The following is a 12630-nucleotide window of genomic DNA, read 5'->3' on the forward strand; positions in this document are numbered from 1 at the left end:
TTATGATGATGAGTATGAGTAAGATAGCATGCATTACTTCATTTATGACTACCAGTCAGATCCAGATGTCTCATGTTGATGTTATCCTCATATTATTGATGTTTCCTTTCTTTATGTATGCCTCTCATACTCGGTACAATATTCGTACTGACGTCCTTTCTTCGGACGCTGTGTTCATGCCCACAGGTAGACAGGGAGGAGAGCTTGGCCCAGGTCCTCAGTAGCTGTCAGCTGATAGATAGCACTCCATTGTTCGGAGGTGCTTATGACTATTCTTTTGATGTACATCCTTATATGCATATTTTGGGCATGACGGAGTCTTGTTCCGTCCATGTATTCATTATGTTAGTAAAGGCTCGTAGATACGTAGTGTGGGTTAGATGGTCTCACAAGATGTTTTCATATGTATGTATATTATTTTGATGGCCAAGAGGCAAATGTATATAAAGTATTTATGTTTTGATTAAATATGATTTTCCTACAATTGGTATGTAAAATTGATAAAAGAGTATTAAATGAGCAAGACAAGCAGTAGAGTAAGCGGTGCTCGGTAACTAGCTCCGGCTACCCGTCGCGGCCCGTAGTCGGGTCGTGACAATAACTAGGTCCCTCATATCCTATTTGGTGGACGCATAGCCTTTAACATTTTCTAAAAGAAGAGGAGAAATGCAGAAGTGATGGTGAAATTAGTAGTGCAGGAAGTTTATTTTCAAGCTAGTATGAAAACTAAACTGGCTGGTGCTTTAACCTCTCTTAATTTTTATTCTAGCTAGACTTGCTCATAGATAGGATGGTGAGGCAAATGCTGGGATTATGTCCAGTGATTTTGTTTTTTATTGAGCTGTAATTCTTCACCTTGGCAATAAAATACTTAATTATCCAAAAAAATATAAATGTTAATAAGTTGTTACCCATGCGTTGGCACTACATATTGTTGGACTTTATTGTACAAAATTTCATTTACTAATATGAAGATGTGAGTAGTTTAATTCAAAATTCTACAAGATTTCTACTATAAAAAGTAGACAATTTTATTGCTTTACTTTTTTATAAAGATATTTTGCTTGTTTTTTTTCTACAAGTTGCAATATTGTCCAAGCGAAAATAAAATCATAAAATTCAATACTCCCTCCGGTTCAATAAGAGTGTCTACTTAGCCTTTATTTTTTGGTTCAAAAAGAGTGTCTACTTACCAAATAAAGAAAAAATTAACCTTATTTTTCTAGATTTTCCCTTATTAAGTGTTCAGTGACCAAATCTTAATACCTATTTAATTAGAGGTAATTTAGTCGATGTAACGACCCGATTGGCCGTTTAGACCTTTTAGGCTTGTTTTTTCCTAAATACCTTTTCCATAGTTTCATCTTGGTGTTTGTGACTTGCAGGGATGGGTGACACGGTTCCCAAGGAAATCATGTGAGTTTCAGATTAGTTTTTGCTAAATTAGAAGTTCTTAAGTTAAGGAAATGAGGAAGTTTGACCAAAGTCAACATTGGGTGTAAATGCGTCATTTTTGAAGTTTCATTGATTCCATTAGGTCTGGAATGTGATTTTTGACTTAGTTGGATTGTTGGTTCGGGTCTCGAGCCATTCAGGTGTGATTTGGATAGTTGATTGAAAATCTAGTGTTTTGAAGATTTGGGGTTAACCTTGGTCAACACGGGGTCAAGATGAAATCTTTTGAGAATTCAGAGTGTGCGCGCAGGTTCGTAGCATGTTTTATGATTGAAGTGCATTACGATTTGTGTCTGGAAAGTTTTGAATGAGATTTGAGTGCTGAATCGAACATTGGAAACATATTTGGAATTTTCTGGTTTTAAAGAAAAAATGCCTGAACTGTGTTTTGAAAACCAAACTAGGATTTAGAATGTATTGGCCATATTTTGAGTTCTAGAGCTCGGTTTGAGGTGATTTTGGTGGCTAAATTCTCATCTTCGAAAAGGGGTAAGTATCTAACCTTTATTTTGGTGTTTCCCCATAATTATTTCTACTGGTTATCATTTTCATCCGTGTTTGGGTTGTAGAAATTGGAGTTTTTGAGCTCTAAAGTTGGGAAATGATAAATCATTGATTTGAGGGTCAACTTATGGATTAATTTGGTTGATTTCCTAGATCTAGAACCTATGGGCTATGGGTAAATCAATTTTATAATAAAATTCCAATTTTGCCCTTGTGGGCTCGAGTTATCTTTTTGGGTTCGTTTTTAGGTTCTGAAATACAGTATATCAATATGGGTATCGTTGGACTCATCTAATGTCATTTGGTGAATTTAGATGAGGTGTAGCTTTCGAAAGGCTTAATCTTCACTCGGATCGAGATTGGGATTATTTTGGAGGAGTTGATAAAGGGCAATTCGTTCTTGAGCTATGGGACTTTAAATCTAAAGTAACTGTATCACTATCAGCCTGTGACACAACAACCCAAAATATACAACTCCACACAAGGCCACAACAAGCAATAACAGTAATGGCCTCACACGACCAGTAATCATAAGGAAATGAAACATTACGCACCTGAAGACAATGATGTCTCTGTCTAAACCTTCTCTGGGGGTGGGAACAAATACGGATATTTAAATCTCCTGTCTTCCTCAGCTTCTCTGTAACGACCCTTTCGATCGTTATGGGAAATGTAGGATCACCCCACCAAATGTAACCTTTCTAAGGGTAGAACGAACCGGTATAAACTCAAATGTGTAAGCTTATGAGCTGAAACTTGACTTGTTTGTGGTTGTTACTTGATTTCCTTGAGTCCGTCGGGGGGTGACGTAGAAAATTAGAACTCTGTTGGGAATTCTGAGGCCACAGGTGGATTCGTAGGGCGTCTTTATGTATATGTACATGTTTGTTTTGAGTTTTTGAAGTCTCGGATGAAATGTTGGGTGATAGGGGAAACAAATGGACAAAAGGTTGAGCTTACTGCCCAAAATGGACCGCTACAGCGGTGGAACGGTACCGTTATAGCGGCAGCTTGACCACTGCCAGCGGCTATCCATGTCCTCGGTGGCCGCTATGGCGGGTGGTGGACCGCTATGGCGGCACCGCTATAGCGATGGACAGGCCGTCATAGCGGTCAAGCGGATTCCCTTTGGTCCGCTATAACGGTCACTTGACCTCTATAGCGGGACCGCTACAACGGCGTGATGACCACTGTAGTGATCGACGGAAAACAGTGGCCCGAAATTTTTATACTTAGTCTCATATTCTCTATTCACAAAATACCAACACACTTCCCAACAAACACCTAGGGTAAAATTCCAAGCTAGGGAAAGAAATTCTTGAGAGGTAAATTCCATCTATTCCATTCTATCATTCCATTCTCCTTCGTGATTGTTGTCCCCTTTGTGGGTCTTTAATGGTGAAATTGAAATAGAAATCCTAGAATATTAATAAACCTTCTAAACTTGATGGTTTATGGTTATTATCACTTAGTTATCATCTAAAGGCTTGGGTTAGTTTTTCTTAATCATGAATTGAACACTTAGAGTCATAAACTAAGTGAATGGAGACCTAGGGTTCTATAAAAATGGTGTCTTGACCATAAAAATTGCTTGTAATGGGAATATTGATAGAATGTTGTTATAATTTGATGATTAATGATTACTAATGACCTTGATAGGTTGCTTAACTCCTAGAAAATCATCCACCCCTTGGAATGGAGTAAAGGGAAGGGTATTATTGCACTGGTACTTGTGATTTGACTAATTGTGACTCACTGAGCCTTCTATTTCTAGAATTTGAGTGTTCTGAGGCTTTAAGGAAAGGAAAGGCTGTAGCGGAGTGACTTGCGTTGGCCCAGCTCTACATTGAGGTAGGTTACGATCTACTTGAGTTAGACTTTAGTTAGTTGATTGTATGATTGTGAATTCTTTAGGAGAAAGCATGTCTAGTTTTCATGCATGATATTGTATGGCTAAACTCCTATGTGATTGTGATTGAGTGATTGTGTAGGCTTCATGCCACTATCCCTGTGTGTTGATTCTGCAGTGGATGTATTGTGATGAGAAGCTAAAATGATCTTCTCGCTGGTTTTGTGACATGGAATGAGGATTTGAGTATTGATATTGAGAAGGTAAAAAACACTGTTCTGTAAAGAGGTATGGAAAGGCACATATATGACCTAGATTATGGGCTCATGGTCCGAGGTTAGTTCCGGAAACGAGAGGTACGTTGATGTGTCCCGCATCCGAGGTTCGTTCCGGAGCGGAGATTTGTGCTCGAGTCCAAGGATTATTTCGGAACGAGCGGTACATGGAAACCATGGGTCCTCTGTAGGTCATGACTACTGAGCAATGACATCAGTTAGCATATGTGTACAGTGATTGTGATCATTGTGGTAAACTTATTTCTGCTGTGGCTTACGTGATTGTGATTATCCTTGGTTGACTTGCTGTGGTTTATTGATATTCATGTATGTTGACTGGCTTGTTTATTCTATTGATTTTATGAAATATGCATGATACTAATCTTAGTCGGCGTATGATATTTACTGGTACATAGTGTTTGTACTGATACTACCTTGCTGCATTCTTTTGAGTGCAGATTGTGATACGGAGACTGCTACCCGCCCTTACATCTAGCATGTAGGACGTTTGCTAATAGATTCAGGGTGAGCTTCTTCCTATGCCAAGCCGCCCGAAGATCTTTTTCTTGTGATGTCTTTTCTTATTCTGGACATTATAGATATTTATTAGTCAGATTTCATTCCTTAGTCATGTTTTAGATTAGAGCACTGCACGATGACTTTCGAATTTTGGGGATTTGTAATAGTTAGAACTTCCGCACTTATTTTAGTATTATATGGAATGACTTATTTTGTTGATTTGATGTTTGGATGAGTAATAACTGATTAGCTTGGTTAATATAAAATCGAATTTGAACGGATAGATGTCTTGTGTGTTGGTTCGCCCACTAGGATTTAGTTGGGTGCCAGTCATGGCGGGTTGGGTCGTGACATTCTCAAGTCATTTCATTTACATTCATATTCTTTCATAGTACTTTTACCAAGGTACCTCTTTAGTTCTCAATCCCCGAATCTGAAATTTGGTGATCTGATAAGGTAGTAGAAACTTTCTCAAGCGATAATTGTTTTATAATATGAAAATCATCAATTGGCGCAACTCTAGAAGAATTCCCAATCTGAATTTGGCCCATCCTGCGTATAATCTCATGAAGTCTAAAGTATCCAAGGGTAAACTTGTCTTCCTTATCAAATCTCATAAATCTCTTCAGAATGAAATTCCGAATCCCAAACCATTTGATACTCTTCCGTTCTTATAACGCTTTAATCAGGCCATCTGAATATTGAAATGGTGACTAGAACCATATGCAAATTCAATCCACACTAACTGGTCATCCCAATTTTCTAAAAGGTCTAGCATACATGTTCATAATAGATTGCCTGAGACATCTGAAAAATGTGCTCTCCCTACCCCACTTATCTCGAGGTGGAAACCAATACTTAGAGTAACTTATACTCTTCAGTTTTCTCTGAATATACTAATCTTCGGGTGCTAGTAGAGAACTGGCATCTTAATTGAATAAACAAAGATGCTAGGTAACCAGACAATTCCATACATAGCTTACATAATTCCTTAAAATTATAAAATCCATACTGATCATCTCTTCATTTCTCAATCATATATCCATATGTTTTCTTGGTCTTTCAGGCTTTTGTTTATTTATTAACAAGCCACGAACTCTGTAATATTTCCTTCTTATCGATCCGCTAAGGTCACGATACATCTTTGTTGCCTTTGAATAGATATTTTACCCTTGCTACATTTAACATAAAGTCAGTTTTCATATCTTAGGAATCCACCTTATTGAGATACTCCTTTCCTAAATATACTTTCAAGTTTTGGTTTATGAGATATACCATATCTAGGATACTGTATCTTTAGTTAAGTTTCTCGACTTATATCATATATATATATATATATATATATATATATATATATATATATATATATGTATATATATATATATATATATCATCTCTGCAGTCCATTACTATCTAGGGGACCAATCCATTACTATCCTCGGCTATGCTACACTTCACCAGTTGAAGCTTTATAGTGATCTTGGCAAGCTTCTCATATACTTATATCATCTCTGCAGTATATAATTCTATACCCTTCTGCTACTTTACATAATGAACATACATTTTGGTGCTAGATCCATCCTTATTCATTTTAATGCGATGAATCTATCTTACACGAACTTACTCCTCATTATCCTCTTCACTACTGCTACTAGCCTTTAGTTCCTCATTTAGGTCCATCTTATTCCATTACTTATAATGCGACTTTAATTCTTTTACGTCCTGAATCTTCTGTACCTGAAATTCTTGTATCATCTATAAGATTTTTCTTCCACGTTATCATACCCAATTCTTTTATGTTTCTTCATTGCTAGACCTTTCATAACATCTTTGTCTAGTAACTTCGAGGAGAACCTTCCTTGGAGTCCTATCTCCCAACCCTTTTACTAGTCATGCATATGACTGACTGGCTACATCTACGTCAAATCGTTCTTGCACCTTATCATTCTTCTTATATAATTATCCTTTCGAGGCGCTTCTCGATTCCTTTTTGTTGCTGTCTTTCCATCTTCTAACAAAGCATACTCCTGATCACATACTTGTCGTCTTATCTTGCCCCCTTAAGGTTATAGCCCAATACTCCATATTTAACATCCTAATTATCTTCTCTCTTTCCTGCAAGTACATACTCCCAGCGAATTTGTAAGTAATTTTATCTGTGACTGTTGCTCTTCTGAGTCTATCTGATTAGTTACACACATATAAAGGTCACATACTCTTATAGATGTACTAGCCCTGGATGGGCCTAACCTTTCATCTAATAGATCCTCTTAATTTCCCTTTCCATCTTTCTAGTAATTGTCTTTCTTCTATTACTCATTCATCCATCCAATTACTGTAATAGTATCTAGCATAAGAGTCTCCTCTAAAAAATCCGCCCTTGCAACTTCAAACCCCTTTATTTCCCATCATAAAGATAATTCTTTCGAGCATCTCTCGCTTCTTTCATTAACTATTCAGCTCTGTATTACTAACTCAATAATCCTATGATAATAAAACTTTTGAAGGAAATTTTTTCGTACCTTGGTCCTACCTTCGTCTTATATATTCCTATGGATCAACTCATGATTCATATATCCTTATACTTGTACCTCTATATAACATCCTTGCCAATATACTATATACAATAAGAAGGCTCTCGTCAATATCTAGCTCATTGAGTAATGTACAGCGTTCTCTTACCTTTTCTAACCAATCATTTTCTTTTTTTATATTCAAAACAATAACTATCCTCAGACGAATCTTGCATTCCGTTTCATATCACCTTTAGACATTAAGCATCATCATCCGTATAATTGATACTCTTTTTTGTTTTCGTAATTCCTGCTTTACCTCTTTTTACTCATAAATCATTGGCATGTTTATACTCAAGGGTCATATTTAAACACATATGTATCCTTTCCATGCCTTACCTCGAGGGGAAGTTACAACTCCCATCTAATAATATCGATGTCTCATTAATAAAACACTTCTAAGGTTGCTAACCACTCACAGTATAACCACAGTTGTTGGTATCACCCAACTAAAAATCCCATCAAACGTCTCTTCTTTTAAGTCCCATCAGTAATACTTTAAAATTTTATCTTAACAGAATTGCATATAATATATCGATACCATCCTCAGGGGTGTATAGACATTAATAAACCACTAATTGTAATTGGCGTTATCACTCACCCCCTCATACTGAACTATCTCCTCTTACTTGCAAGTCATTCATATCTTACTGATTCCTCTTGACACCTATTATTCGTAATTTTGTTGATATAATCTCTCTATCAAACTATGTTCCCCACATATACCTTTCCTGTCTAATCATACCATAGACTTATTACTACATCCACCGTTCTATCAATTATTCATAATCTTAACCCATTGTCTGACCACAGATTCCACTTAATATAATCGTTAGGCCATTATGACTTACCGTTGTTGCATAACATAAAACATTTCAATTCATACTTGTTTAGTTTTAACACTTTGATAAAGCGATAAGTATGCCTTCTATCATTGGTTGCTCTGGCCCTGAAACTCTGATGGACGTGGGACTTTCCATGGCCCTGCTCTAGAACCCTGATCTGGCATGAATCGCTCTAGCATGGGCTGGGAAAGTTCTTTTTCCTGCTGTCCCTCAATCGGTTGTTCACCGCCACCCGAAACTTTCACAAATGTACCAACTATACTAACCTGTCCGGTCTGGCCACCACTTTCATTTGAACCATGCTCCGAAGATACCGTCAAGTCTTGGTTAATAGGGTCCTCAGGGCGCAAACTCCTAGGTCTCTCAGAAGGCCATCCACTCTCCGCTGATCTACCATAATACAAAGCTTGGGGACCAACACCTAGCATTAGCCTTTCCATTCCTTGTCCAGCTATGGCCAGAGGTGAAACTGGCAATATCAAAAATTTTCTTGGCTCATTTACACTTATCAAAGTCAATGATACCTGTGGCACTAATCTAAATGACCGCTCAGTGATAAAGGATGTAGGGGTGCAGAGACAACTAGGAGGTTTGCCTAGAAGTAGCCACTCTTGAAAGAGTGCGTAATAGCTCACTGATCGAGCGCTCTTGCGCCGAAGATGAACGGGGCTAAGCGATCTGCCGAAGCTGTGCGGAATTGTCTTTCATTCCAAGGCATAACTTGTATCCATGCGCTTCATATTCGCCTGGAGTTCGCTCCCAGAAATATAGCCATCCCTACCCCCTCACGTCAATCCCACGAGCCTCTTATCCATTCTCATTGAAAGACGGTGGGGGAGCAAATCCAACTAGAAAAACTCACGTTGGGCTTAGGGATAATCAGGCTACGGATGAAATCAAGAAATAATTTAACTAACAGTTCGAACTAAGAACAAGAAATGGAAGAACGAAAGTCGTATGGGTTCACAAAGACTCCGTGGCTAAAAAGTAAAAAAGATATATCGAAGTATTTCTGATGATTCAATAATCTTATTACTTCAATCTGAAGTTCTTAGTTACTTCAACTGGATGAGTCCTAGCGAGGGAATAATTAAGTCATAATTCATTGGTTGATTGTATCATTAACTATTTCATTTTTGTTTTTGGTACGAGGAACTTATCATGAATCCATTGATTTCTGCCGCTTCCGTTATTGCTGTTGGATTGGCCGTAGGGCTCGCTTCTATTGGACCTGGAGTTGGTCAAGGGACTGCTGCGGGTCAAGCAGAGATTAATTCATTTATTCTGAGATCTGAGAAGTCACGAGTTAACCCTACAAATGAAATAGGGATTGAAAGAGTAAATATTAGCCCGCAAAACCTTTTTTATTGCAAACTTGAGGACAATACAATAAAGAACAAAATAATGATTTGGTATAATAATACAATTTTTTTGATATTTCTATTTAGAAAACAAAAAAGTTTAGTTATCTATTCAAACAAGATATATAAATTACTAATAGATTGAATGAAATCTCAAAGAATCCTACGTTCAAGGTATACTCAGTAAATACATATATATCTTAACTTAAGATTGACTATTCTAGCTTAATTCAAATTCAAATTTTTGGAATCCTTTTATTTGTGAGGAGCTGGATGAGAAGAAACTCTCATGTCCGGTTCTGTAGTAGAGATGGAATTCAGAAACAACTATCAACTATAACCCCAAAAGAACCAGATTCCGTAAACAACATAGAGGAAGAATGAAGGGAATATCTTATCGAGGTAATCATATTTCTTTCGGTAAATATGCTCTTCAGGCACTTGAACCTGCTTGGATTACATCTAGACAATTAGAAGCAGGCCGACGAGCAATGACACAAAATGCACGTCGTGGTGGAAAAATATGTGTACGTATATTTCCAGACAAACCAGTTACACTAAGACTCGCAGAAACACGTATGGGTTCAGGAAAAGGATCCCCTGAATATTGGGTAGCTGTTGTTAAACCGGGTCGAATACTTTATGAAATGGGTGGAGTAACAGAAAATATAGCCAGAAGGGCTATTTCACTAGCAGCATCCAAAATGCCTATACAAACTCAATTCATTATTTCCTAATGTAATAGAAAAAAATCTAGAAAGGGCTCTTAGATATGAAACAAAACCGCATGTTTCTTTTTTTGGACAAAAATATTTCTTTTTTTTTCTTCGCCCTGTGCATTCAAAGACCAGATTAAAAAAATGATTCAACCTCAGACCCATTTAAATGTAGCGGATAATGGCTGGGCTCGAGAATTGATGTGTATTCGAATCATAGGAGCTAGCAATCGTCGATATGCTCATATTGGTGACGTTATTGTTGCTGTGATCAAAGAAGCAGTACCAAATATGCCCCTAGAAAGATCAGAAATAGTTAGAGCTGTAATTGTGCGTACCTGTAAAGAACTCAAACGTGACAACGGGATGATAATACGATATGATGGCAATGCTGCAGTTGTTATTGATCAAGAAGGAAATCCAGAAGGAACTCGAATTTTTGGTGCAATCGCCCGGGAATTGAGAGAATTAAATTTTACTAAAATAGTTTCATTAGCTCCCGAGGTATTTTAAAATGAAATTGTGATCTATTTCTATTGGGGTATTTGAAAGAAATAGATTAATAGTAGTTTGTGTCTCACACATAGATCTTTAATAATTCATATCATATTCAAAAATAAATAAGTAAAAAACACGTTGATTATATCAAATTTGGAGACCCCAATAATTTTAGTTCATCATGGGTAGGGACACTATTACTGAGATAATAACTTCTATAAGAAATGCTAATATGGATCGAAAATGGGTGGTTCGAATAGCATCTACTAATATTACCGAAATTATTGTTCAAATATTTTTACGAGAGGGTTTTATCGAAAACGTGAGAAAACATCGAGAAAACAACAACGATTTTTTGGTTTTAACCCTGCGACATAGACGGAATAAGAAAAGACCCTATAGAAATATTTTAAATTTAAAACGAATCAGTCGACTTGGTCTATGAATCTATTCTAATTATCAACGAATTCTGCGAATTTTAGGTGGAATGGGGATTGTAATTGTTTATACCTCAATTGGGGCTCTCCCTTCACCACCCCCTTGGGGATGGTCTACAGGGTTCATAACTACTCCTCTTACTACAAGACGCTTGCCTAGCCAACGCTTAGATCCGGCTTTACCCAAACCTTTCTGGTTCACCCCAACATTCCCCATTTATCCGACTATTGCTGAGCAGTTTTTGGATATCAAACGAACCTCCCCAGAAGGTAATTTTAATGTGGCTGATTTCCCCTCTTTTGCAATCAGTTTCGCTACAACACCCGCTGCTCTAGCTAATTGTTCACCCTTTCCAAGTGTGATTTCTATATTATGTATGGCCGTGCCTAAGGGCATATCGGTTGAAGTAGATTCTTCTTTTGATCAATCAAAACCCCTTCCCAAATTGTACAAGCTTCTTCCAAAGCATACGACTTTCTGGATGTAGATGATGATATCTATACAGATGGATCTTATATATATATATATCGTAGAATTAAGTACCACATGGGTGGATATATATATGAATCCAAATCTGCCGAATCACTTATGTTATGATCTTCTACATCCCGGGTCTTCCCGTTCCGTCATCTGGCTTATGTTCTTCATGTAGCATTCAGACCGAATGACTCTATGAAATTACGTCGATGCTTCCACATATTATGGGTAATGTAGGAGACATCTCTATTTATGTATCGGATTCCATTGAGACGGAACCTCATGTAAATACCATGGAATACGATTTGATCTTATTCATGGAGATTCCATAACTATTCCAAAAATGGAAAGTTCGACACAATTGGGATTTTTTTTGGAAATTGGAAGCAGTTACTAATTCATGATTCTGCATGTACAAAATGAAAACTTCATTCTCGATTCTACGACAATTTTTATGAAAGCCTTTCATTTGCTTCTCTTCGATGGAAGTTTGATTTTCCCAGAATGTATCCTAAGTTTTGGCCTAATTCTTCTTCTGATGATCGATTCAACCTCTGATAAAAAAGATATACCTTGGTTATATTTCATCTCTTCAACAAGTTTAGTAATGAGCATAAGGGCCCTATTGTTCCGAAGGAGAGAAGAACCTATGATTAGCTTTTCGGGAAATTTTCAAACGAATAATTTCAACGAAATCTTTCAATTTCTGTTATAACCCGTATTTTATACATTCGGATAATTCGAGACAATTGCGAGAAGTCAAAGGCAAGACTATTTTCCAAAATTATTTTAGTGAACAAGTTGTTTATTAGTATGGAAATATTGAGAAAGGCTAAGGGTAAAAAGGGAAATTCACAAGGTGGCCTATGGTAATATTGTGAAAGGCTAGGGGCAAAACGGGAATTTCACAAATGTTCAAGAAAATTCTTGAAGAAGGCCACTTTGGCTGTGTAGTATATATATATATATATGGAAAAGTGATGATAGAATAAAACAACTAGTCATCTTTAATTAATATTAAAGAAGCTTGGAGAAGGGGGACATGTGTCCACTTATTACTTGAAGGAGGCACCTATATATATATATTAGCAAGAGACAATTATCTAGAGATTTCATTTTC

At 37.0% G+C, this 12630-nt stretch overlaps 1 protein-coding gene and 1 pseudogene across 1 annotated transcript; both read left to right on the forward strand.

Annotated features, from left to right (window-relative positions):
• Positions 1-9673: 9673 nt before the first annotated feature.
• LOC132617919 (large ribosomal subunit protein uL16c-like) lies at positions 9674-10224 on the forward strand. Its single transcript, XM_060332984.1, has one exon. It carries the CDS (start codon positions 9762-9764, stop codon positions 10116-10118), a length of 357 nt encoding a protein of 118 aa, XP_060188967.1. The 5' UTR covers positions 9674-9761; the 3' UTR covers positions 10119-10224.
• A 1686-nt stretch (positions 10225-11910) lies between these two features.
• The window catches only part of LOC132617865 (NAD(P)H-quinone oxidoreductase subunit 2 A, chloroplastic-like), a 4278-nt pseudogene continuing 3558 nt past the window's right edge, over positions 11911-12630 (forward strand).

Source organism: Lycium barbarum, chromosome 11, assembly GCF_019175385.1.
Source record: "Lycium barbarum isolate Lr01 chromosome 11, ASM1917538v2, whole genome shotgun sequence".
Classification (NCBI taxonomy): domain Eukaryota; kingdom Viridiplantae; phylum Streptophyta; class Magnoliopsida; order Solanales; family Solanaceae; genus Lycium; species Lycium barbarum.